Raw genomic sequence first — 24,880 nt, forward strand, 5'->3', positions numbered from 1 at the left:
GTGGGAGCGGAGGCGGGAGCCGGAGTGGACCAGGGGTTGCGGCCGCTGCAGTTGTCCTGGCTGGTGCTGGGGCGGCGGAGCGGCGGGAGAGGGGTGGCGAGGCGGAAGACTGGGAGACCCCCTGAAGGACCAGCGAGACTCGGAGACCAGAGACCCGCCCCGGGAGACCTGGGACTCGGGGGGCGAGCGGATTTCCTTGCGCTCTCTCGAAGCGCGCGCGGGGGTCGCCCCATGGCAGGGACTCCGGGCCGCGATCCATGGGGGGCCCCTGGGATTTGTTACCTTCTTGGCTCCCTGCTTGCCGGACTGCTCTTCCCAGGGGCTGTCGCCTTCAATCTGGACGTGATGGGCGCCCTGCGCAAGGAGGGCGAGCCAGGGAGCCTCTTCGGCTTCTCTGTGGCTCTGCATCGCCAGTTGCAGCCCGGACCCCAAAGCTGGTGAGTCACCACACCCGCGCAGAATCCCCGTGCCCGAGCCACAGGTGCCCCCCCGGCCCGCCCCATCTCTCAATCTTCCAACCCCATCAAAACTCAGGCTGCCTACAGATAACCCACACCCTAGCCTGGAGCCTTGCCTGTCTTGGGTCTGAGACCCAGGATCTTGCTTTGGGGATAAGTTGGAGAACAAGGTTCTTGTCTTGGCTGGGAGCGATCTCCTTTCAACTTTCACCCCAGCTTGCATTCTTGTTCCAGTCCCAGTGCTTGTGGCTCCCCTCCTTCTGGGAGCTGAACTCCCTCAGGAAGGGAGATTGAGCATTTGGCCTCTGCTTAGGTCAGGAGGAGAGGGAAAGGACAGAGAGGCTGAAGGTGCCATGGAAGGGATGGAGGGTAGACTCCAGAAATAACTTTCTGCCAGGGCATTGCCATGGGATGGAAAGAGAGCATCGGGACGCTGGGCTGCCGCTTCTGTGGCTCAGGACCACAGGAAGGCTGGGAGAGGACCTGGGAGGGTCTGGCAGTCTGCACTAGGTGGCTTGGTGATAGAGGGTGGCAGAAAACAGAGCCTCCAAAGTTGTAGCAGCAGCAGCAGTGAGAGAGATCCAGGAAGGATGCTGGCCAGGCTGTTCCCCTTCCTCCTCCTCAGGAAATTTCCAGCTCCAGGAATCTCAGCAGTGGGGAGAGGCAGGGAGAGTGAGGGGCAGAGGACAATTCTGGTTATTTTCTAATCAGTTCGGGACCCGTAGGAGAAAGACACACTTATGGGGCCTGTGACTGTCATGCTTCCTGTACTATTGGCCCCAGCTCCTTATACGATTTTAAAAAGAGAGGCAGGAAGGGGAAGAAAGCGGCCCACCCCTTCCTGCCAGGGGACTTTTCTCTCCTAGGCCAGTGCCTAAGCCACACTAAGTGTCCATTACTGAGATCAGTGCTGTCCACTGGGACTGTCTTCTCCCCACTGCTATTGGCCTGGGGGCAGAGAGTAGGGACAAGAGCTCATTTCTCTTCCCTGCTCAGGGAGGAGGGGCTAGTTCTGATTCTTCTTCTTCCATTATCCCTGTCATCAGGGAGCGGGGTCAAGCGGTCCCCCAAACTTTGGGAGCAATGGAAAGCTACTGACTTCATCTCTTCTTCAGCCTTCTGTCTACTTCCTCCCTCATCTCTGTCTCCCTCCCTCCCCCCTCCCGCCATGTGCTAGAGTTCTAGGACTGGAGGCCTTTTTAGGACATGCTGAGCTCTCTGAGCTATTTCCAGGCAAATTCTAGGTTATTTTTAATAGCTTGGTCTCTTGTCATTTACCCCTCGTCTCTGATGGTGGCCCCTAAGCCAAATTGGGGGCCTTCCCAGAGGGGCCTGACCCCCTCACCCTGCTCTTGTTCCAGCAGGGGGCGCTCTGCTGTCTCGTGGCCTGTGAGAGGCCAGATACCTCGCTAAGTCCCTGGCTTTGGGGTTGCAGGTCACCTTCCCCAGCACTCGCTGATGGAAAGACCTCACCAATTTTGATGTCTTTCAATCTGGCCCCAGATGAGACTTTGAAGTGTAACCTTCTTTGCTCTGTGGTTTCAGCCTCTTTTATTTCCATCAGCTGTAATACCATCAACTGTACTACCATATAGAGTTGTTGTGAGCATTGAAAGAGTTGTTAACACATGTAAAATGCTGAGAATAGTGCAAGGCCCACGGTGGGTGCTATGAAAGTGTTGGTACCTTTTTTCTTGTATGGTGATCCACAGAGCTGGAGCGTAGCTTTAGTGCCTTACAGGGAGCCTGGATCCAAAGGCTTGGCTGGAGCACCCCCCGGGCTGAGCCAACCTTCCAGGCCAAGCACCCTCCCCACAGGGCCGCCCAGATTGAGAGAGTCAGAGTGGGCCGGACTTGGGTTGGAGCCTGGAGTGAATGGGGAATTGAGAAGTGCAGAGGTACTGGGCTACTCCTTCACCTCCACTTAGCCAGGCTCCCAGGGAGTCCTTTGCTCCTAGCTGCCTTTCTCTCTGCAGTGGCTGCATCTGTGGATACTGTTCTGTCCAGAGGTCTGGGGTGGCTGGGGATCATGGGATGAAGCCAGGAGGGAGTGTGTGGCTGGGGCAGAGGTGGAGGGACTGGAGAGGTTGTGTGTGGGAACTCTTGTTCCAGGTGGGATGGTCTGGTCTGTTCTCCACCAAGTGTGGGGCTGGGCATAGCTATGCACTCAGCTTCTTTCCTCCATATGGACCTCTCCCCTCCTTTCTACTCCCTACTCATGACCTCCAGGGGAGATGTGAGCATTAAACACGACTGTTAGCTTCTCCTGGTGCTTAGTTATGCGCTGACCAGCTGAGACACTGTGTGTCTCTGTGAGTCTGCATAATGTGTGGGTCCAGCAAACACATATGGACACCTCCTAGGGGGCAAATGCAAAGATGAATGAGGCAGCCCCAGTCCTCCAAGGGCTCCCCATCTCTGTGTTTGGAGGTGGGAGCACCATGGACTTGTCTGAAGGTTGGCCATGCCACCTAGTTTCTTTTTCTGCTTGGGTACCCTCCTCTCCTCATCCCTGTCTTCCTTTTCTGAAGGTGGCCAGTCATTGGGTGGAAAAGGCACAGATATTGGAATTAGGCAGATGTGGGTTTGAATTCCAGCATCCAACTAATGTCTCTGAGTGAGTTTCCTCATCTGAAAGAGAAGCAAAGAATCCTCACATAGGATTGTTGTGCAGGTTAAATGAGATAATGCAGGTAACATGCCTAGCCCGGTGCCCGGCACCTAGTAGAGAGTCATAAACGTTAGTTCCTCATATCCCTGGCATCTAGCCTAGGGCCTGACCCATATTAGGTGCTGAATAAATATTACTTCCTTGTCTCACCAGTGCCTGACACAGGGCTTGGCAGATGATAGGTTCTCAATAAATAGTTGTTAACGAATGCCCAGTGTATGCTCTCTTCCCTTCCACTCCCCACCCCCGTCTCTCGTGACATTGGCTCTGACATGGGGTGACAGCTGCTAAGAGACGAGGAGGAGTTGTGGGAAGGGAGACTGGCTCTGTGCCCCATCAGAACTGGCACAGTGCCCCACAGATGCCTGTCTGCAATGTTGCCCCACACAGTTTTGGGCCTCGCGCCCCAGCGAGGGCGATGGAGGAAAAGAGTGGGGGAGAGAGGCCTTGAGGTTTGTCTTGCTGACGCTTTTGAGTCTCCCTCTGCGAAAAGAAGATCCTTGTAGCCAGCTGGGTGCCAATCACCTCACCTCTCTCTCTCCTTCACTCCTGGCCTGGGGGTCCTCCCCAGGGGACCCAGGCAGCCTCCATTCCCAGCACAGTCCTCCCCTGGGGAAGAAGCCTTGGCTGTGATCATGGAAAATTGTCCTGCCAAGAAAGTTGTAGCTGGGAAAGCGTCTGAGGGGGAGGTAGGAGAGAAGGCTGGGTGGGGGTGGGGCGGGGGGCAGAATGGGGAAAATCATGGACGGGGGAGCAGAAGGAAGGATGGGGAAGGGGATTCAGGATGTGTGGGGAGAACGGGGCTAGGATTGGAGACAGAAAGAGAAACTTGCCCCTACCTCCATGCCAGCCGGCGTGACTGATAGAATCCTGGGCTGGCACGGTTACTGGGCGGTGGGTCTTTGATGGATCCCCGATGAGAGGGTGAGGGAGGTGGACCCATATCTAGTCTCTTGCTTGGCCCCGCAAAGCTGGTCCCTGGACCACCTCATGGTGCTGTTACTTTTGCTCCCAGCATTTTTGGCATTTCTTGGAAGGTTTCGACTCAACTGCGGTTGGGGAGGAGGGCAGAGCTTGGGGATGGGGCCAGGGAGTGGGGGGTAGGAAGGGCTGGTCAGGAACAGGTGCTGGGAACAGGCGGTTCTTTCAAACCAGCAGTGCTGGCCAGGCTGCTTGGGTGGCGTGGGCGTGTGTGTGTGTGTGTGTGTGTGTGTGTGTGTGTGTGTGTGTATCTACTATGTATGTGGTTCTTCATCCAGATAGTATGTGCATGCGTAATGTGATGATTGCACGGCCAAGTGTGTTAATTTGCCCGTATCAGGACATGGGAAAACTGGCTTTTGGCCCTTTGCCTTAGTCCTTCAACACTCTGCCTGGTACCGAGGAGTTGGGCCTGGGCAGCTCTGGGGAGGTGGAGCACTCTGGCCACCAACTCCTGCCCTTGCCCCATCATGCAGGCTGCTGGTGGGCGCTCCCCAGGCTCTGGCCCTGCCTGGGCAGCAGGCGAATCGCACTGGAGGCCTCTTCGCTTGCCCACTGAGCCTGGAAGAGACTGACTGCTACAGAGTGGACATCGACCGGGGAGGTGAGGGCCCTGTGGGGGTGGGGTGGGGGGCACAGGAGGAGGGGAGGGGAGGACTTGGCTTCCTCTTTCCTCCCCTAATTCCCAGTGTCCCGCCTCCAGCTGACGTGCAGAAGGAGAGTAAGGAGAACCAGTGGTTAGGAGTCAGTGTTCGGAGCCAGGGACCTGGGGGCAAGATTGTTGTGAGTACCATATCTTTTTTTTTTTTTTTGACTTTTAATATTTACTATTTTTATTGAAAAAGGTCATGAAAATTAATTTTTAAAAAGAAGGAAAAACAGTTTGACTCTGTAACAGTAATATAATTGCAATGAGTACCACTTCTTGTCACTTATGCAAGGGTGGTGTGTGTATGTGTGTGTGTGTGTGTGTATGGTGTGTGCATATGCACAGATGTGCTTACAGAACTCAGGTTGGCAATATGGTATGATGGTCCGCTTCCGAGGACCTCAGAGAGATACAAAAAGGTGTAAGACATGGTCCCTGTCCTTATAAATTTAAAAATGTCTAACCGTTCATCCATCCACTGATTTGTCAAACTCACTGAGAACCTTTTAAACATCAGGCATTGTGCTAGTTACTGAGACAGGACGTGTAAACTCAGGGAAAAGCCTGGTTCTCAACTAGCCTCCTGCATAGTTCCAGAGATTCTCATTCTCTCTCTCTGTGTCATCACTAAGATGCACAAACAATAATATAAGTCCCTATGGGGCAGAATATGGTTAATGCTAAGTGAGTGGTATGGTCCCCAGTCCATACAAGTTCAAGGGAGGAGCGGAGAGCAAAGACTCCTGCAGGTGGGGTGATTTGAGCCAGGATTTCCAGAATAAGCAACACTTGGAGTGTGGAGAAGGGAGGGAGTTCTTTGCAGACGAGGTGGCAGTGCTTAGAAAGGTTCAGAGGCAGTACCAAGCTGGGCATGTTGGGGATAGTCCCATCTGGCGGGATCGAGGAGACGTGAGTTCTGGGTGCTGGCTTAGTTGTGCTGTGGGTGAAGAAGTGGGTGCAGAGAGGATAGGGCAGGGGATTATATTATATATCTGCCTTACACTGGGCTGGGGGGCGGTGCCCCAGTGATGCTGGCAGATGTGTCTGTGTGTGTGTGCACGCCTGTATGCACCCGCGCACGTGCACCTGTGTGCAAGTGAACCAGTGTCTGCCAAATGTCTGCACACGGGCAGCGTGGCTCAAGCAGGGTCCTGGCCCTCACAGTGGAATGAGCCCCTCTCCTTTGCTCCCACAGACCTGTGCGCACCGATACGAGGCGCGGCAGCGTGTGGACCAGATCCTGGAGACGAGGGACGTGATTGGTCGCTGCTTTGTGCTAAGCCAGGACCTGGCCATCCGCGATGAGCTGGATGGCGGGGAGTGGAAGTTCTGTGAGGGACGCCCCCAGGGCCACGAACAATTTGGGTTCTGCCAGCAGGGCACGGCCGCCGCCTTCTCCCCCGACAGCCACTACCTCCTCTTTGGGGCCCCGGGAACCTATAACTGGAAGGGTGAGTGACTCCCTGGGGAGGGGAGAAGGGAACCAAAATGTCCAGTACCTCAGAGAGGGGGTTGGGGGCAGCATGTGGCCAAGCACGCCCACATGTTCACTGCCGTGGAGCCCTGGGGCCCTGCCACGCTTCTCACCACAGCCATGCCAGCACGCACACGAACGGGGCCATCGCCTCTCCTCCGCATGGCTGAGAGTTCCGCAACATGCTGGCATGAGCTCCCACATGCCCAGCCGGGGCCCGCATGCTCCAACACACCAGCCCACACCTCATCACTCCCATTCCCATCTCCGCACGCTGCCGCTGGCCGGGCTGACACTCGGTGAGTGTGATGCCAAGTCTGGGGGACCCCAGGCAGCTTGGGCCGGGAGGGGGTGGAGACAGGGCTGGAAAGGCGAGGAGGGGCTTCCCTGGGTGCCTGTCTAACTAGCGCCCGGCCTGCGGATGCTCCTTGCTCCCTGCCCTGGGCACTAACAGGTCTGTCCTTGCAGGCACGGCCAGGGTGGAGCTCTGTGTGCAGGGCTCAGCGGACCTGGCACATCTGGACGACGGGCCCTACGAGGCGGGGGGTGAGAAGGAGCAGGACCCCCGCCTCATCCCGGTCCCTGCCAACAGCTACTTTGGTAGGGACCCCTCCCTGGCCCGGAGCTGCTCTAACCCTCTGCTCCTCTCTTGTCCTCTCTCTCCATGCTCCCGTCCTTCCGTCTCTGTCTCTGTCCCTCACTCTGTCTCTGTCTCTGATTCTTATCTCTCTGGTCTGTTTGTCTCTCTCGTATTCTTTCTCCACGCCTTCCTCTTTCTGTCTGCCTCTGTCTCCCCACTCTGTGGCCCCTCCTCTGGATGTCCCTTCCCTGGTGTCTCCCCCGCCCCGCCCCCCGCAGGGTTGCTCTTTGTGACCAACATTGATAGCTCAGACCCTGACCAGCTGGTGTATAAAACTTTGGACCCTGCTGACCGGCTCCCAGGACCAGCCGGAGACTTGGCCCTGAATAGCTACTTAGGTTTGTAAGCTCCCCTCCACGTCCTCCTGGGCCCTGGGGGCTTGGCCTGGCCTCCCCACCTCTCCTGCCCTGCCCCGCAACACGTACCCAGAGAAACACCCACTGGGCCCAGATTACAGACAAGAGCTGAGCCCAGTAACCAGGCCCAAGGAGAAGAGGCCCAGGGGTGAAGCGTCGGGGCTGTGAACGGGGGTCTCCGTGGAGGGCGATGCAGGTGGGCTGAGGCTGTACTGGGAAGGAGGGAGGCTAGACCTCTGGGGGACCTTCTCTGAGGGATGCATGGTGGGCATGTGCGGAGAAAGGTCCAGCTGTGTTGGTAAGTCCCTCTCCTTTCTCATCCGCATCCTTCCGCAGAAGAGGAGGAAACGAGGCCTGGGAGAAGCTTGCGTGAATCAAGCTCTTCCCCATTTCCCCCGTTTCCTCCTCTCCCGTCCGTGTGAAGTCTTCCTCTTCCTGCCAGGATGGTGGGAGTAGGGGGCAAAGAAGGTGCATTGGATGGGATGGGGGCCTCCTGGGTGTGCAGAGAGGAGAGCAGTTCCAGGGAATCATATGGGGGGGCGCCCTGGCCCAGCTCCTGCCGGCGCCTCAGCCCCCAGCCCAGCGGCCTGGCCTTCTCAGCCATTGCCTTTCTCCTTCCTCCCCAGTCCCTGAGGCTGACCTCATCGCACTTCTTGTGCCAGACCTTAGTCTCTGGGTGGGGAGGGCTTCCGGGCCTCTGGAGGGGAGGAGGAGTGGTCCAGCTGTGGTGGTGATACCTCAGAGGGCACCTCTACCTTTTAGGGAGGGGCAGGGTGGGAGGACCTGTGACCTACCCTGGCTGGGAGTCTGGTGGGGAGAGCTCACTGGTGAGTCGCCCCCATCCAGGTTTCTCCATCGACTCGGGGAAGAGTCTGGTGCGAGCAGAGGAGCTGAGCTTTGTGGCAGGGGCCCCCCGTGCCAACCACAAGGGTGCTGTGGTCATTCTGCGCAAAGACAGCGCCAGTCGCCTGGTGCCTGAAGTTATGCTGTCCGGGGAGCGCCTGACCTCTGGCTTTGGCTACTCGCTGGCGGTGGCTGATCTTAACAATGACGGGTGAGAGTGGGCCGAGGCGGGTGGAGCCTGGGGGAGGCTGGGTCTAGGAGGGGTAAGGGGCCTCTGGCCTTTCCTCTTGACTCCACTGGCTGTCTCCCTCTCTCCATAGCTGGACAGATCTGGTAGTGGGTGCCCCCTACTACTTTGAGCGCCAAGAAGAACTGGGGGGTGCCGTGTATGTGTACATGAACCAGGGGGGTCACTGGGCTGGGGTCTCCCCTCTCCGGCTCTGCGGCTCTCCTGACTCCATGTTCGGGATCAGTCTGGCTGTCCTGGGGGACCTCAACCAAGATGGCTTCCCAGGTGTGAATGGGGACAGGGAAGGCTGGGGAAGGGGGGGAGGGAGGGGTGAGGGGCAGGGGTGCGGAAGTGCCTCTGAGGTCAAGGGGAAGGTCTTCTGAGGGCTCAGGGAGAGGAGCAACCTGGGCTCCTGTCTGAGCTTTACCATTTACCAGCTTTGTGACCTTGGGCAGGTCCCCTTTCTGAGCCAGTGATACCTGCAGAGAGTAGCTGAAAGGATTAAAAATGACATGTGTAAGGTGCCCAGGACTTAGTAGCCTCTCAATAAAATAGAAAACACAGGGTATGGAACTGAGTGACTGAGGGAAAGTAGGGGCCTGGACCTCATGCCTCCCACCCCCAGCCCCCAGGTCTGATTGCCTTTCTCCCACTCCTGCAGACCTTGCTGTAGGGGCTCCCTTCGACGGGGATGGGAAAGTCTTTATCTACCACGGGAGCAGCCTGGGGGTTGTCGTCAAACCTTCCCAGGTGAGGGGAGTGGTGGGGATGAGGGAATGGGTGTCTGGGGGACCCGGGGCGCAAAGCAGCAGAGGGCGGGGGAGGCAGAGGCTGGGGGGTGATGGGTGGGGAGGCTGATGGTCTGGTCCCGCAGGTGCTGGAGGGCGAGGCTGTGGGCATTAAGAGCTTTGGCTACTCTCTGTCGGGCGGCCTGGATGTGGATGGGAACCGCTACCCGGACCTGCTGGTGGGCTCCCTGGCCGACACTGCCGTGCTCTTCAGGTGAGCCCTCCCTCTCTGCTGGCCTCCCCCTCCCCAAGGCCGGAGCCGCTCTGCAGTGCCAGATCTGCCGCCTCTCCTCTTTCCCAGCCTCATGTTCTCATGTTTCCTGTGCCCTGGACTCCCCCTTCCCCAGGGCCAGGCCCGTCCTCCACGTCTCCCACGAGGTCTCTATTCTTCCAAGAAACATCGACCTAGAACAGCCCAACTGCGCCAGTGGCCACTCGGTCTGGTGAGGCGGGGTCCGAGGGGAGGTTGGAGGGGAGCCACCAGGGTCCAGTTCTCCCCTGTCTGCCCAGTTTGGGGCTGGGGCTGGGGCAGGAGTGGGCAGGGTTGGGGTGTGGCCTGGGCCTGTCAGCCTTGCCTTTGTCCCCGCAGCATGGACCTCAGGGTCTGTTTCAGCTACCTTGCATCGCCCAGCAGCTACAGCCCCGTTGTGGGTGAGTGAGGCCCCTCCACGCCCGCCCCGTTGGGTGTCAGGGTGGGTCACTCCGGGGTGCAGAGAAGGGCCCATTGGAGCTGCTCTGCAGCTCACCGGCCCCTCCTCTCCCACCTGCCACAGCCCTGGATTACACGTTAGATGGGGACACAGACCGGAGGCTCCGGGGCCAGGTGCCCCGTGTGACCTTCCTGAGCCGTGGCCCAGATGACCCCAAGCACCAGGCCTCAGGCACCGTGTGGCTGAAACACCAGCATGACCGAGTCTGTGGAGACACGATGCTTCAGCTTCAGGTGGACGCTGACCCCTTGGCCTCTGAGGGTCATTGTCATCGCATCTTCTCTTTTCCTGGATTCCTCTCATCTTCTTCCCAAACACACTCACACCTCAGTCTAAGATCTCGACTTTTGGGAAGGCTCCCTTTTGGGCCTCTCTTTTACCTGCTGTTTTCTTGCATCTCCTGTCAAGTTCTATACGCCCTGGAGATGGCCATGGCAGGTTCCATCTTCTCGTCTGGTCCCCGAAGCCCTAAATCCTGGCTGTCCTCCCTTCTCCACCCCAGTTGCTCTCCCCCCGCTAGCCCAGTTCTCCACCTCTCTCCTTCGTCTCCCTGAGCCTCCTTCCGGGTTTCAGGATCTGTCCTAGGTCTGGCTGGGGGCTTTGGGCAGGGCTGGGGTCTGGGGGTTGTTCTTGTATCCACGTCTATCTTTTCCCTTCCCCAGGAGAATGTCAAAGACAAGCTTCGGGCCATCGTGGTGACTCTGTCCTATAGTCTCCAGACCCCTCGGCTCCGGCGACAGGCTCCTGGCCAGGGGCTGCCCCCCGTGGCCCCCATCCTCAATGCCCACCAGCCCAGCACCCAGCGGACAGAGGTGAGCATGCGTTCTGGTTTAGCCCAGGAGAAGAAGCTGGGAGGAACAGGGATCATGACTTCCTCGCCAGTGACATTCATAGCTTGCAAAATTCTTTCATGTTACCCCAGTGGTTCCTCGTATCTCTAGATGCTGTAACAGGTGGACCGCAGATGTAAAATGGCCCAAATTATCATGTGTTCCTAGTCAGAGGGGACAGGCAGTCATTCAGGGGCCCAGGGTGGTGGGGGTCTGCCATGTTCAAATGTGGCCTCCAAGGTCCTCAAGTCACCTCTATCCCCATCATTTGGAGGGGGGCGGGGAGTTCCTTGTGTGGTTCTTATGGCCAGTCCGGAAGTGATGCCCTTTACTTCTCTTCACGTTCTAAGTCTGGGACTTAGTTACATGCAAGAAAGGCTGAGGAAATGCGGCCTCGCTGTGGACTAGCCTGCTGGTGTCTACCACGGCATCGTAATACTCCCATCATTTTACTGATGAGGGCACAGCTCAGAGTGGTTAGGTGACCAACTGGGTATCACACAGCTAGGAAGCAGCAGATCTGCGGGTTGAACTCAGGTTGTTTACTCCCGTGATCCTCTACCCCGCCATATGCCTTGGCGATACATTCACCCCCTGGGAATGACCCTCTCTTCAAATCTCTCCCAGATCCACTTTCTGAAGCAAGGCTGTGGTGAAGACAAGGTGTGTCAGAGCAATCTGCAGCTGGTCCACGCCCGGTTCTGCGCCCGTGTCAGCGACACGGAGTTTCAGCCTCTGCCCATGTGAGGGGGAGCGAGGGAGCAGGTGGGGTGGGAAGGCAAGAGATCAAGGGACGGAAGGAAGTCCCCTTGGGAAGGCCAGCAGGAGCGGGGGCTCAGCCTGCAGGGAGAGGGTGGAAGGTGGAAGGTGGGGAGGACCTGCTGAGAGCTCAGAAGTTTGCAGGATGAGGGCAGTGAGGGGCCCACAGGGGCTCCTCTGGCAGAGAGTGACAATCCTTCACCATATAAAAAAAATTATACAGTTCACATACATCTCACTGTTAAGTCTTCACAACCCCATGAAGCAGGAAATATTACTAGTCCCACTTTAGAGATGGAGAACGGAGGCCTAGAGAGGTTAAGTTACTTGCACAAGGTCAGTAAGTGCTGGAGCTGGGGCCAGAAACAAAGGTCCCCTGACTCCCAGTCTTGACTCTCTTGAGTCTGAGGCTTGGACCGGTGTGTGCGGAGATTTGGGAGGGCCAGGGTGGGAGGAGAGGTTCAGGGAGTCGGGGCAGGCAGCGTGCACTGGCGGGGGGAGGAGGAAGGGAGGGAGAGGTGGGGGCAGGTGTTCAGGTCTTAGAGTGAGTGGGATCTGACCCCCCAGGGATGCGGATGGGACGACAGCCCTGTTTGCACTGAGTGGGCAGCCAGTCATCGGCCTGGAGCTGAAGGTCACCAATCTGCCTTCGGACCCAGCCCAGCCCCAGGCTGATGGGGATGACGCCCATGAAGCCCAGCTCCTGGTCACCCTCCCTGCCTCTCTGCACTATTCAGGAGTCCGGGCCCTGGACCCTGCGGTGAGGACCCGGGGCAGGGCAGGGATGGGGTCTTGGGGGCTCCAGTAACCCAAGCTGATCTCTCCTTCTGTCCCCACTCCAGGAGAAGCCGCTGTGCCTGTCCAATGAGAACGCCTCCCATGTCGAGTGTGAGCTGGGGAACCCCATGAAGAGAGGTGCCCAGGTCGGCATACCTGCCCTTCTCCCTATCCGAGCGGCTCTCTCACCCCTGACCCCTCCTCAAGCCCCTCGCCCTCCCGGACTCTAACCTTGCTCACGCTTTGCCTAGGTCACCTTCTACCTCATCCTTAGCACCTCAGGGATCACCATTGAGACCACAGAGCTGGAGGTGGAGCTGCTGTTGGCCACGTAAGGCTGGCGGGGCAGGGTGGGTGAGGGTGGGGGCAGTGGCTTGAAGTCCACCTAGAAAGGGCTCTGTTGTCCTCACCTGGTCCCTTGGGGCGGGGCCTGTGCCCGCTGCCCACACCTGCCCCTGCCACACGCCAGGATCAGCGAGCAGGAGCTGCAGCCGGTCTCTGCCCGAGCCCGTGTCTTCATCGAGCTGCCACTGTCCATCACGGGGTAAGCCCTGTCCAGGTGGGCACCTCCGCCAGAGGGGTGGGCATCGTTAACCCCAAACCCAGGCCTGGGCTCTGCCTCACCTGGCCTGGCCCTCCATCAGGCCCCAGGCCTCCTCAGCCCCTGTTTTGACCCCTCCTCACCAGGGTGGCCATTCCCCAGCAGCTCTTCTTCTCCGGCGTGGTGCGGGGCGAGAGCGCCATGCAATCTGAGCGAGATGTGGGCAGCAAGGTCAAGTATGAGGTTACGGTAAGTGGCCTGGTGAGGTCCCTCCCTTCTTGGCACAGAGGGGAAGCTGAGACATGTTCCAAGGGCTGTGGCTTTTCTCCCATCTGGCGCCTGGTGGTCCGGCGAGTTCGAGGCCTCTCCCAGTTCCTGGGCCTTGGCTGTGTGCAGGTGTTTGTGTTGAGGCCTCAGTTGACCATTTCCTGCTCATTCCTGACTGGACATCCCACCTGCTGGTCTGGGGAGGCCATGAGGGCCCAGGGGCCTCTGCTGGGGGACGGGGACATGGGGGGAGGGCTGATGTCTCTCCCCAGAGCCCTGCCCTTGCTTGGCTGGGGCCTCCCCGCATTTCCTGGTGACATCTCCGGGTTTTCCTGGGTTTGGGGGGGGCAGAGAATGGTGCCTGGATCTCGGATCCTGAGTCTTTGTTGAAGCTATGCTTCCCCGCAGCCCTGTCCCCTCCATCTCTGGGGATTTAGAACCTGTCCTTCGCACTCTCTTGTGCCCACAGGTCTCCAACCAAGGCCAGTCACTCAATACCCTGGGCTCGGCCTTCCTCAACATCATGTGGCCCCACGAGATTGCCAACGGGAAGTGGCTGCTGTACCCCATGCGGGTGGAGCTGGAGGGCGGGCAGGGGCCGGGGCAGAGGGGACTCTGTTCCCCCAGGCCCAACATCCTCCACCTGGTGAGGCTTAGGCGGGGTGGGTGGGGCGGCGGAAGCAGGGTGGGGCGTGGTCAGACTTTGGGAAGGATGCCATGGGGCTGGGGGTCTGTGGCTGGTCGGGGGGCCAGGAGGAGGGTGCTGGGGAGGAGGTGCCACCTGTCCTTGCTGCGTTTGGAGGGACCCTCACTGGGCCCCTCCCCACCTCAGGATGTGGACAGCAGGGACAGGAGGCGGCGGGAGCTGGGGCAGCCGGAGCCGCAGGAGCCTCATGAGCAGCCGGAGCCCAGCACGTCCTGGTGGCCAGTGTCCTCTGCTGAGAAGAAGAAAAACGTCACCCTGGTGAGGGCGGGGCAGACGTGGCCCAGGCAGGATGGGGTGGGGCACGGGGTATGACAGAGGATGGCGGGGAGAGGGGAGGGCAGGGAGCTTCAGGGTGCCGGGTGGCCTGTCAACAACTGTGATGGTCACGGACACCGGGGGCAAGGTGACAGGGCACTTCACATCACACCTGTGAAGCAGCTGCCGCCGCCGCAGCTCCCCCGTGCCCACCAGGTGTTCACTCCAGAGCAGGGCACTTACCATAGCCCGTTGCCCACGCAGTTGATTCTCCCTGCGTTTGTATGAAAGGTCACATTTTATAGGGGGGTGGTTTTAGCCATCTCTGAGCTCTGTTTGTTATCCTTTTGAATTCTTTTAGGACAGAAAGTCAATTTGCATAAGGAAACCTGCTTGATTTTCACAATGTCAAAAAACACTTGAAGGTTTTAAAAGTTCTAATAATTAAATCGATAGTATATTTATGTGATTCATTAAGCCTATCCTTTTCGAGCCCTTTTGCCTCCCCGTTTCCTCCTTGTTTCACACGGTTTTGTTCCTGAGGGGGCTCGCTGAGCAGATTAGCGCAGACTCTGTGTACTGGTCCCTTTTAGGATGGCGCTGGCAGTGAGAGTGGGAGGGGGGACACAGATCGGGGGGTGCTTGCCCTGGTGGCAGAAGGTGAATCCCAGGTGTGGAAAGGATGGGCAATAGAGGCAAAAAGAGGCAAAGAGACCTTGGCAGGGGGAGGGCAGCAGTTGGGCCAGCTCTGGTGGCATCTGTCTGGGAGGAAGTTCCGCTGCCACAGCCCATCCTTCCTGGGGGCCCTCGGCTTCCCTGCCCCCCTGAGAGCATGGTGGAAAGCAAATGAAGGCACCTCAGGGGTGGTATGAGCTTGTGTAACTGCTGTTTCCCTGTTACAGGGATAGTCCTGCTTTCTCCAGGTGACTGATTTCTTCTGAAAGGCCACCCTTTTTGATAAGAACTTTGAAATGGATTCTTTTACTTAAAATGACTTTTAGACAAATTGACCAAGGATTCTTGAATTGCTCGAAAGTGGCCATTCTTCTGTACAGGCAGCGTGATGAATAGAACATTAATTTTTAGGCAAATGGGCCATTAGGTAGGATTGGGCCAAATGGATTTAGGGCAGGCTTGGAAGGAGAAGGGCCTAAGTCCCCTGTCCCCCCAGCAGCTCCTGGGGCATCCTCCTCCTTCAGTGAGTTTGGGTTTCACAAAGGAGTGCAGCTTTGCCCACTCTGGACCTGGGTTCAAGTATCTGCTCCACCTCTTTCCAGCTTTGCTAGCTGTGTGACCTGAGGCAGGTCACCTGGCCTCTTTGAACTTTAATTTCCTAGTTTGAAAAATGGGGATGATAATAATATGCACCTTGCAGGGCAGTTGTGAATTTAAGTGAGATAAGTACCTTGCAGATAGATGCTCAATATATGGGACTGTCATTAGGTAACATAAGCATCTACTGGGGAAGATACTCTGCCTGCCGCTGTCAAGAGACCTCCTCCCTGCTCCCCATGCATTTCAAAGCCAAATAGCCCAGATTTGGGCTAGGCTGCTATTTTGGACCACAGGGTTAGTTTGGAAAGACTTCTTGGAGGAGGGGAGTTTGAAGCCAGGTAAGGAAAATAGGAGAGATATTGAACGAAGAGCCAGGGGAAAATGGGGGCTCATGGAGGGATGGAGGGAAGGCTCTGGGCAGACGGTGTCTGTGTGACCACGTTTGTGAGGGTGCTGGGCCCTGGGCAGCTCAGTGGGCTGGGGCCAAGCAGCTCAGAGCCCTGCCTGTCCTGGTCCCCAGGACTGCACCCGGGGCACGGCCAGCTGCGTGGTGTTCAGCTGCCCTCTCTACAGCTTTGACCGTGCAGCTGTGCTGCATGTCTGGGGCCGCCTCTGGAACAGCACCTTCCTGGAGGTGAGAGTCAGGCTGGGGCGCTGGTCTGGGCATCCTCTTCCCCAACACCTGCCCTGGGGCTCAGTTCTCCTTCTTCCTCCTTCCTGTCCAAATGCAGCACACTCTCAACCCAAGACAGGCAGAAACACCCTCCGTGTTGGGCACCATTCCGTTTACAAACTTCAGGAGCTGGGGGGAGGTGGGGGCGTGGGGGCATTTAGGAGGAGGGTCTCCTTCCTTGCTCCCTTAGGAGTACTCGGCTGTGAAGTCCCTGGAAGTGATTGTCCAAGCCAACATCACCGTGAAGTCCTCCATCAAGAACTTGCTGCTCAGAGATGCCTCCACAGTGGTGAGCTGCCGGGCTGGGGAGGTGGAGCAGGGGAAGCTCTTCTGTCCTGTTGCTCCAGCCCTTGTTCCCTTAACCCCTTGCTCCCCAGATCCCAGTGATGGTATACCTGGACCCCGTGGCTGTGGTGGCAGAAGGAGTCCCCTGGTGGGTCATCCTGCTGGCTGTACTGGCCGGGCTGCTGGTGCTGGCGCTGCTGGTGCTGCTCATGTGGAAGGTGAGGCTTGGGGAGGGTGACGCCAGTGGGCGCAGGGCTCCCCTGTCAGGCAGGTGGCCTTTCATGGTGTGGTTCTCTCACCCAGTCTCCCATTTATTCAGCAAATCTGCATTGAGCACTTACCCTGCGTGTACCAGGGTCTCTGTCAGGCCCTGGATGTTTCAGAGATAAGTCAGATGTAGATCGTGTTCTCAGGGATTTTATAGTCTAGTTGGGGAGGGGAGTAGTCAAGGACGAGGCAGTGGACTAAGTCAAGAAAGTGCAGTGGGAATTCAGGCGAGGGCAAGCTCGAGAGCTGGTGGCCCTGGAGCTGCGCCTTAGAAGGTGGGGTGGTAGGATCTGGATGTGGGGAGAGGGATGGGTGGGTCTGGGCCTTTCAGAAGGACTATGAGAGGCAAAGTCATGGAGGCAGGGAAGTGGGGTCTGAATTAACTAGAGCATGGCAGGTAAGGCTGGGAAGGAAACTGTGGCCAAGAAAGCCAACCAGTGTGCAGAACTGCCTGCAGGGAACTGTTGCCAGGACTGAACTCGGAACCTCCACATACCAGGCTCTACATGGAACCATTCTCATACACACAGAGTGTAGCCAGAATCACGTGTGCGTCTGGGGCTCCACATTAAAAGCCCATTCATGCGCGTGTCAGTACAGAGAATCACATCCATCACCAGCGGTCATCCCCTGAACCACATGCCACATCTGGGCTATGTGGAGCCATGCATGCCCTTGGGGCCCTATGGAGAACTGCCCCCCCTCCCCAGGACCAAGCACACCCTCTGGCAAATGTGAGCCATCAGTGGACCAGGCCTCTGGACATCCAGACTGTTGGGAACCTTGCCATTCTTAGTGGAGATTGGTGCCTCCGAGAAACTGGCTCCAGAATCTCTGCTTCCTGCTCCCATGGAAGGGGGACAAGGCAGAGGTAGAGGCCCCCATCCTTCCTCAGTCTTCCCATCCTCCACCTCTTCTGCTCCCTTCCTCCCTTCCGTGCCAGTGTGGCTTCTTCCATCGGAACAGCCAGAGCTCATCTTTCCCCACCAACTATCACCGGGCCCGGCTGGCCGTGCAGCCCTCAGCTGCGGAAGCTGGGGGTCCAGGGACCGTGGGGTAATTGTTGTGTGTGAGCATGTGTGTGCGCGCGTGTGTGCGCGTGTGTGGGTATGTATGTGAGCGTAGGTCGAGCTCCCAGCATTCAGGGGACCAGGAATGTGCAGGGTGTAGAAAGGAGATTGCATGAGGGTGGTGTGAGTTCCAGGAACTGAGGGGAGGTGGTTGTCAGGGTGAGGTCATAAGGGTGAGTGTGCACAGCCTGGGGCATGCACAAGGGTTGGGTGGGCTCCTGGAGTTGTGAGCATGTGGGGAGTGCAGGGAGGTGCCGTGCATGTCTTTTCTGTGGGCATGAGTGTGCAGAGACACATGTGCAAGGAGGTGCCGTGTAGTCCAGCATGTAGGAGTCCTGGGAAGTCCTGAGTGTGAGTGTGCAAGGGGCACATTTCTGTCTTGGTAGGTAAGGGCCAGCATGTTCATGACTTAGGGAGGGGCCAGGCTACCATATTCACAGAGGAGAGGGCCCGCCCTAAGGGCCACGCTGCTCAGTACACAGGGGTTGTGCGTAGGAGGCTTGAGAGGAATCATTCTGGAGTTTGCAGGGCTCTAGGAAGCCATGTTTTTCCTCTGCTCTTGTTTGTGTTCTAGGGGATGCTACTGGGTCTCTTAAAAATCTTGGGGGTGTGGAAACCTTTGGGGTCAGCAGTCCTGATGTTCTACCTTCAACCCCCTCTTTCAGGCACCAAGGGAGATGTCCTTGGTCCTGCACCTCAGGCCCCTCCTGGTCTTTCTCTTGCTGCCCATGAGAACCTGGGGACCCAGCACTGACGGTGGCACCTGTGAGGGCTGCTTACTGCACGAGCTGCTGCCCAGCCAGCCCCTTTCTGCTGCTGTTGGTTCTTTCTGTCCCAGGGACGGTGGAGGCAAGAGGCTGGGCTGTGCTGGGCATCTGCTCCAGGGACCTCAGCCCCGCAGCCTCCTCATGTCTGGCCTGCTGTTCTTCCAGATGGGATTCTTCAAGCGAGCGCGGTACCCCGAAGCCACTGTGCCCCAGTACCACGCGGTGAAGATCCCACGGGAAGACCGGCAGCAGTTCAAGGAGGAGAAGACGGGCACCATCCTGAGGAACAACTGGGGCAGCCCCCGGCGGGAGGGCCCCGATGCACACCCCATCCTGGCTGGGGATGGGCACCCGGAGCTGGGCTCCGATGGGCACCCTGTGCCAGGCACTGCCTAGCCTCCTCCTTCCCAGCCTGGCCCATGGGTCCCCTGCACCCCTTCCCCAGAGATGGCTCCTGGGGATGAAGAGGGCAGGCTGGGTTGCTGGTGTCCCATCAGGATTTGGCAGGATCTGTTTCCTCAGGGGCGCAGACCTCTCTCCCCGTGAGGACCACACCCCCCCCACCCCCAAACCTCCCCTTAGGATGCTGTGAGATGAGAGGGGGTAAATCAGGGATGGGTCGTGGGGGAGGGTGAGGAGGGCAGTGGTGTCCTGGTGCAAAAGTGGGGAGAAGGGACCCTAATCCCTCCCTCTCCCATTCACCCTGTATAATGAGACCCCAAGGACCTATCTCCCTGAAAGTGCCTTAAGCCCAGAGGGTGGGGAGGAGGTTATGTCGCTGACTCAGGGGTTCTTCCCTCCCTAGCTTCCCCTCGCCTCTGACCTTAGTTTGCCGCATCAATCGGTGGATTTTGTCTATTTATTAAAAACTATTTGAGGACAAAACCTCTGGCTTCTTTGCTGAGCCCTGCTCCCTCGTGCCCAGGGTCTCCAGAGAGGACTGGTTCTCTCTGCATCCCCACAGCCCAGGACAAAGGTGGTGGCTGGAGGGAGCCCCGGGGGGCCTGGCAGGGATACTGGTGACTTTTGTGACCAGGTCCTGGGGGCACGTGGGTGTGGTCTCAGAAGTGGGGGGAACACGGGGAAGGGACGGGGAGCTGTCCTAGGGGTAGTGGGCAAAAATTGGGAGACCCAGTCCAGGAATTTGCAGTTAAGGATATGACAGGGTATAACTGTTTTCTCCCCGTAGTCAGGATGGGAATAGAGCTTTTTCACTGCACAAGGAAGGGTTGAAGTTAGAGGTTCCCCCCGCAGAGGTGGGAGAAGGAGGGGCTTATTTCACCGCCTTTCCCATGATATGGGGCCCAACAGGTAACCACTTGATGGGAGGGGGTTGTCGTTCCATCTGGAGTTCAGAGAACTGGGCATTCTCCAGATCTTTCCAGGTCTCTCTGGTGAGGCAGCAGCCGTCCCCAATGTGTTTCCAGGTGGGCTCTAAAACCTGCTGCCACAGGAAGGCCCAGCTTCCACGCGGCTCAGCCACGTGCTCCCAGAAAAAAAACATTCCTCCCTGGGAGAGAAGAGAGAGCGTCACTTACCTGCTCCATTCCGCAACCTTCCTCTACTCTCACCTCCATCCCGCTGACCAAGCCTGGTCAAAACCTCTTGGTGGAGTGGGAGGTGCTGGCCTGCGAGTTTAGGGCGATCATCCTGCTCTGTGACTTTCTCTGCATGCCCTGGCTCTTACCCCCCCAACTCAAAGCGAGTGTGAAGAGCCTCCTGTGACCTAGGGGCGATGACTGGTGAGACATTTTTAAACAATGACCTGAAGGACAGCGTAGCCGAGGGCAGACAGATGGGGAGGTGGAGAACCAGGAGCAAAGATCTCATTGGCTACAGAGATGCTCGCTTTGAGCCCTCTCCCGAGACCAAGACGCATGCGTCCCGGACTTCTCAGCCAGCATCCCAGGGAAAGCTTGCACTGGGCTCCTGAGTAAGCTGGGTTTCCTCCAGCTCTCCCCTCCTCACTGTACCCTCCCTAGGTGATCTCATGCACTCCTGTGCTTGGAATTTACCAGCTACAAGCTGGTGACTTCCAAATCTAAATCTCCAGGCTACATCTTTTTCTGACCTCCAGATCTGGACTTCCAAGTGCCTCTGGGTTTTCTGCCTGGCCGTCTCCATGGCACCACAGACCTAACAAGTCCAAAACAGGTTTCTCCTATCTTGCAAATGGCACTTCTCTCTACCCTCCCTCACTCGCTCCACCTGTCGCTCACGCCAGAAACCTGGAAATCCTCCTAAACTCCTTTCTGTCCACACCCAGTTCCAAACTTTATGGATTCTACTACCCCTAATACCTCTACTTAGAACACTCTTTTGTTTCCGCCGCTCCCTCCACCCCCTGCTTAATCCCTCAGATCTCAATTTAAACACCACACCCCTAGGTGTCCTTCACCTCTCTTTCCCCCTTTGTTAGGTGGATCACCTGTGTGCTTCCACAGCGCCCTATTCTGCCCCATCCAGGCCCTGGTCATATCTCCTGCTCACCAGCAGGTGGGGGTGGGCGGGTGTCTAATGCACTAGTGCCTGAGATTCCCCATCCTGGGTGCCCTGGATACCGGGGTGCCTGATGCTACGTTTGTTGCCCCGTCCCATACACTTCCCATTCTGCTCACCGGCCTCAGTACTCTCCGAACTTCCTGCAGGACCCTCTTTGGGCTCTGCACCGAGCACAGCACCAAGGTGCTGACCACCACGTCCATGGAGCCATTGGCCAGCTGTCTCATGTCCTCTCCGAAAGCCACCACAAACCGTTCGTATTCAAGATGCCTATTCTTGGCCATACTCTTTGTCAGGAACTTCTCAAAGCGGGGGTTCGGGTCCAGGCAGGTGATCCTGCAGCCAGATGGGTAGAACTGGAAGTTGGCGCCAGTGCCACAGCCCAGCTCCAGCAGGGCCACCTTCCCCGAGGCTCCTGCCAGCCCCTTTATCTGGCTGAAGAGCTCCTGTTTCTTGCCGTCCATCTTGCGGTTGCACTTGACTGTCAGCATGGCCATCAGGTAGGGGAAATAGGTCTTGCACAGGGGCTCCCAGAAGCCCAGCAGAGCCATGAGGTGCAGGGGCAGGGTCAGGAGCAGCACCAGCAGCTGCAGGAGTCGGACCAGGGTGTCCATGGTAGCCTGGCTCTGAGCGGAGCTTCCCCTGCGTGACTGGCCTGTCTCTCTGCTCCGCCGCTGCAGACTCGAGTCTCCTTTCGCCCCGTGATAGGACTTTGTTCCCTGTCTCCCACTTGGCAGTTTCCTCTTTGCCGGGGTGGAGTTGATGTATGAAATCTCTCCAGAGGGCACTGGTCCCAAAAATCCCGTAGGCTCTTCAACCAATTTTATTACGTGGGGGCGAAGAAACAGGTGGTGCCAGTGTGTCCTGAGTTCTGGGGCGCTGTGCCCAGTTGAAGAGGCTGGTGTGTGCTGATCGTCTCAGAGAGACGCGGGAAGGGGGAGGGGAGCTACGTCTCAGATCACAGCTTCATGGGGGCCAAACGCCCGGCCGGGCAGAGCGGACTCCTGCGGCATGTCCCGGCCTCATTCTGGGCTCAGGTTCTGCTCAGTTTATGCAAACTGGAAATTCTGGTTGGGTGCCCCTGGAACACCCCCAGGGCTTTGTAAACTGTAACATGCCTCTGCCCCAGATAGAAGCCAAACACAGAGAAGAATGTGTCAACCCCGGGGTGGTGGGGGGGGAGGTCACAAAACTTCTCTGCTGGGCAGCAGCACAGGGGCTGCCCCGGCTCCAGCAGCGCCGCGTGGGAGACACTTTCCTGAGATAGTTCATCCCTGCCTGACTCAGGAATTGTCCCTAGACCTTATCCCTCAGCCCCGCGCTGGCCGGGGCACAGTGGGTTTGACCGGCAGGACAGAGGCAGTGGACTTGGACAGAGCACCCGCCCCAACCAGGAACTTTGTTTAAAGTCGTCCTCCCCCAGAGGCCACCAATGGCCCTGGAAAATGCTCCTCGTGAGACTGGAGGCTATTGGACTTTCGCTCTTGTAGAGTGCCCATGCATAGTGGCCGAAGGAAGTTGTGTTTAGAGAAAAGAAAATCAACCTTCATTTTATTGTTGAGTGGTATTCCATTTTATGGAGTTACCATAAATTATTTATCCATCCAGCTGTTGACGGACATTTGGATTGTGTCCAGTTTTTGTCTATTACAAATAGAACTGCTATGAACTTTCATGTCCATGTCTTTGTGTGGATATATGCTTGTATTTCCTGTGTGTAAATACCTGCATGTGGAATGGCTATTTATTCATTTATTTAAAATGTGTAATTATTCTTTTGTTTTGGCGGTATCATTTAATTTTTTTCTTTCTTCTTTTTTGTTTTTTCGGTTGTAGTAAAATACACATAACAAAACTTCACCATTTTAAGTGTACAATTCAGTGGTATTAAATATATTCACACTGCTGTGGACCCGTCACAGCCATCCACCCCCATAATTCTTTTTATCTTGTAAAATTGAAACTCTGTATCCATTAAACAGTAACTTTCCATTCTCTCCTCCCCCCCACAAGCCCCTGGCAACCACCATTATACTTTCTGTCTTTGTGATTCTATGTGACTGCTCTAAGTACCTCATGTAAGTGAAGTCATACGGTATTTATCTTCCTGTGACTAGCTTATTTCACTTAGCATAATGTCCTCAAGCTTATCCATGTTGTAGCATATTGAAGAACTTCTTCCTTTTTAAGGCTGAATAATATTTTGTTATGTGTATACACCACATTTGCTTATCCATTCATCTATCAATGGACACTTGGGTTTCTTGCATGTTTTAGCTACTGTCAATAATGCTGCTATGGGGAACTTCCCTGGTGGTCCAGTGGTTAAGACTCCGTGCTTCCAATGCAGGGGTTGGGGGTTTGATCCCTGGTTGGGGAACTAAGATCCCACATATGGTGCAGCCAAAAGACAAAAAAGGCGGGTGTACAAATATCCCTTTGGGACCCTCCCTGCTTTCAATTCTTTTAAAGGGTATATACCAAAAAGTGGAATTGCTGATCGTATGATATTCTATCTTTGATTTTTTGAGGAACCACCATGCTGTTTTCCACAGCAGCTGTACCATTTTATATTCCCACCAACAGTGTTCTGTTTACTCCACATCTTCGCCAACAATTGTTGTTTGCTGGGTTTTGTTTTGTTTTGTTTTTGATGGTAGCCGTCTTAATGGGTTTGAGGGACTATCTCATTGTAGTTTTGATTTGCATTTCCCTAGTGATTAGTGATGTTGAGCATCTTTTCATGTGCTTATTGGCCATTCATATATCTTCTCTGGAGAAATGTCTATTCAGGTCTTTTGCCTATTTTTGAATTGGGTTGTTTGTTTTTGTTGTTGTTGAGTTTTAGGAGTTTTCTATTCTGAATAATAATCTGGTATCATATATGATTTGCAAATGTTTTCCCCCGTTCTGTGGGTTGCCTTTTTACTTTGGGGATAGTGTCTTTTGATGTACAAAATTAAAAAAATTTCACAAAGTCCAATTTGTCTATTTTTTCTTTGTTACCTGTGCCTTTGCTGTCTTACCCAAGAAATCATTGCCAAATCCAATGCTGTGAAGTTTTTCCCTGTTTTCTTCTAAGAGGTTTTTTGATTTAGGTTTTACATTTAGGTCCTTAATCCATTTTGAGTTAATCTGTGTGTGTGTGTGTGTGTGTGTGTAGTGTTCAGTAAGGGCTTAACTTCATTCTTTTGCATGTGGATATCCAATTTCCCCAGCACCATTTGTTGAAAAGACTTCCATTTCCCCCATTGAGTGGTCTTGGCACCCTTGTCAAAAATCATTTAACCATGTAATTGAGGGTTTATTTTTGGACTCTGTTCTATTCTATTGCTCTATATGTCTGTCTTTACTCCAATACCATGCTGTTTTTTGTTTTTGGCCACGCAGCATGCGGGATCTTAGTTCCCCAACCAGGGATTGAACCCATGGCCCTTGCAGTGGAAGTGCAGTGTCTTAACCACTGGACCACCAGGGAATTCCCTATCTAATACCATACTGTTTTTTTTTTAAAATGTAGATTTATTTATTTATTTGGTTGCACCGGGTCTTAGTTGTAGCAGGCGTGCTCCTTTGTTGTGGCTCATGGGCTCCTTAGTTGTGGATTACTGGCTCCTTAGTTGTGGCATGCAAACTCTTAGTTGGGGCATGCATGTAGGATCTAGTTCCCTGACCAGGGATCAAACCCAGGCCCCCTGCATTGGGAGCATGGAGTCTTTTTTTTTTTTTTTTAATGATTTGCTTATTTATTTATTTATTTATTTATTTATTTATTTATTTATTTAATTTTTATGGCTGTGTTGGGTCTTCGTTGCTGCACATGGACTTTCTGTAGTTGTGGCGAGTGGGGGCTACTCTTTGTTGCAGTGTGTGGGCTTCTCATTGCGGTGGCTTCTCTTGTTGTGGAGCACGGGCTCTAGGCACATGGGCTTCAGTAGTTGGGGCACCCAGGCTCAGTAGTTGGGGCTCACGGGCTCTAGAGCACAGGCTCAGTAGTTGTGGCACACGGGCTTAGTTGCTCTGTGGCATGTGGGATCTTCCCGGACCAGGGCTTGAACCCGTGTCCCCTGCATTGGCAGGCGGATTCTTTTTTTTTTTTTTTTTTTT

General features: G+C 55.8%; 2 protein-coding genes across 9 annotated transcripts; one reads left to right on the plus strand and one right to left on the minus strand.

The window, feature by feature from the left end:
• Positions 1 to 19,156, plus strand: ITGA7 (integrin subunit alpha 7). 8 transcript variants are annotated; one of them, XM_082421764.1, is made up of 27 exons: positions 1 to 437; positions 4,587 to 4,714; positions 4,814 to 4,893; positions 5,955 to 6,210; positions 6,702 to 6,833; positions 7,092 to 7,211; positions 8,076 to 8,283; positions 8,393 to 8,586; positions 8,963 to 9,051; positions 9,176 to 9,303; positions 9,437 to 9,532; positions 9,679 to 9,740; positions 9,863 to 10,032; positions 10,462 to 10,611; positions 11,257 to 11,372; positions 11,956 to 12,148; positions 12,231 to 12,311; positions 12,417 to 12,496; positions 12,635 to 12,709; positions 12,853 to 12,955; positions 13,443 to 13,619; positions 13,806 to 13,937; positions 15,730 to 15,843; positions 16,073 to 16,171; positions 16,260 to 16,385; positions 17,378 to 17,490; positions 18,170 to 18,498. In XM_082421764.1, the coding sequence occupies exons 1-27, from the start codon at positions 232 to 234 to the stop codon at positions 18,234 to 18,236; spliced, it is 3,495 nt and encodes a 1,164-aa protein (XP_082277890.1). In that variant the 5' UTR covers positions 1 to 231; the 3' UTR covers positions 18,237 to 18,498. The 8 variants fall into 8 exon arrangements, with proteins under 8 accessions (XP_082277890.1, XP_082277891.1, XP_082277893.1 ...); XM_082421765.1 differs by having other exon boundaries at positions 18,437 to 18,498; XM_082421766.1 differs by lacking the exon at positions 17,378 to 17,490 and having other exon boundaries at positions 14 to 437; positions 18,437 to 19,156.
• Positions 19,113 to 23,729, minus strand: TMT1B (thiol methyltransferase 1B). Its single transcript, XM_082421872.1, has 2 exons — positions 20,890 to 23,729; positions 19,113 to 19,781 (listed from the first exon to the last, which is right to left on the minus strand). Exons 1-2 carry the CDS (start codon positions 21,385 to 21,387, stop codon positions 19,545 to 19,547), a joined length of 735 nt encoding a protein of 244 aa, XP_082277998.1. The 5' UTR covers positions 21,388 to 23,729; the 3' UTR covers positions 19,113 to 19,544.
• Positions 23,730 to 24,880: the final 1,151 nt, after the last annotated feature.

This window comes from Balaenoptera physalus, assembly GCF_965194825.1.
Source record: "Balaenoptera physalus genome assembly, chromosome: 13".
Lineage (NCBI taxonomy): Eukaryota > Metazoa > Chordata > Mammalia > Artiodactyla > Balaenopteridae > Balaenoptera > Balaenoptera physalus.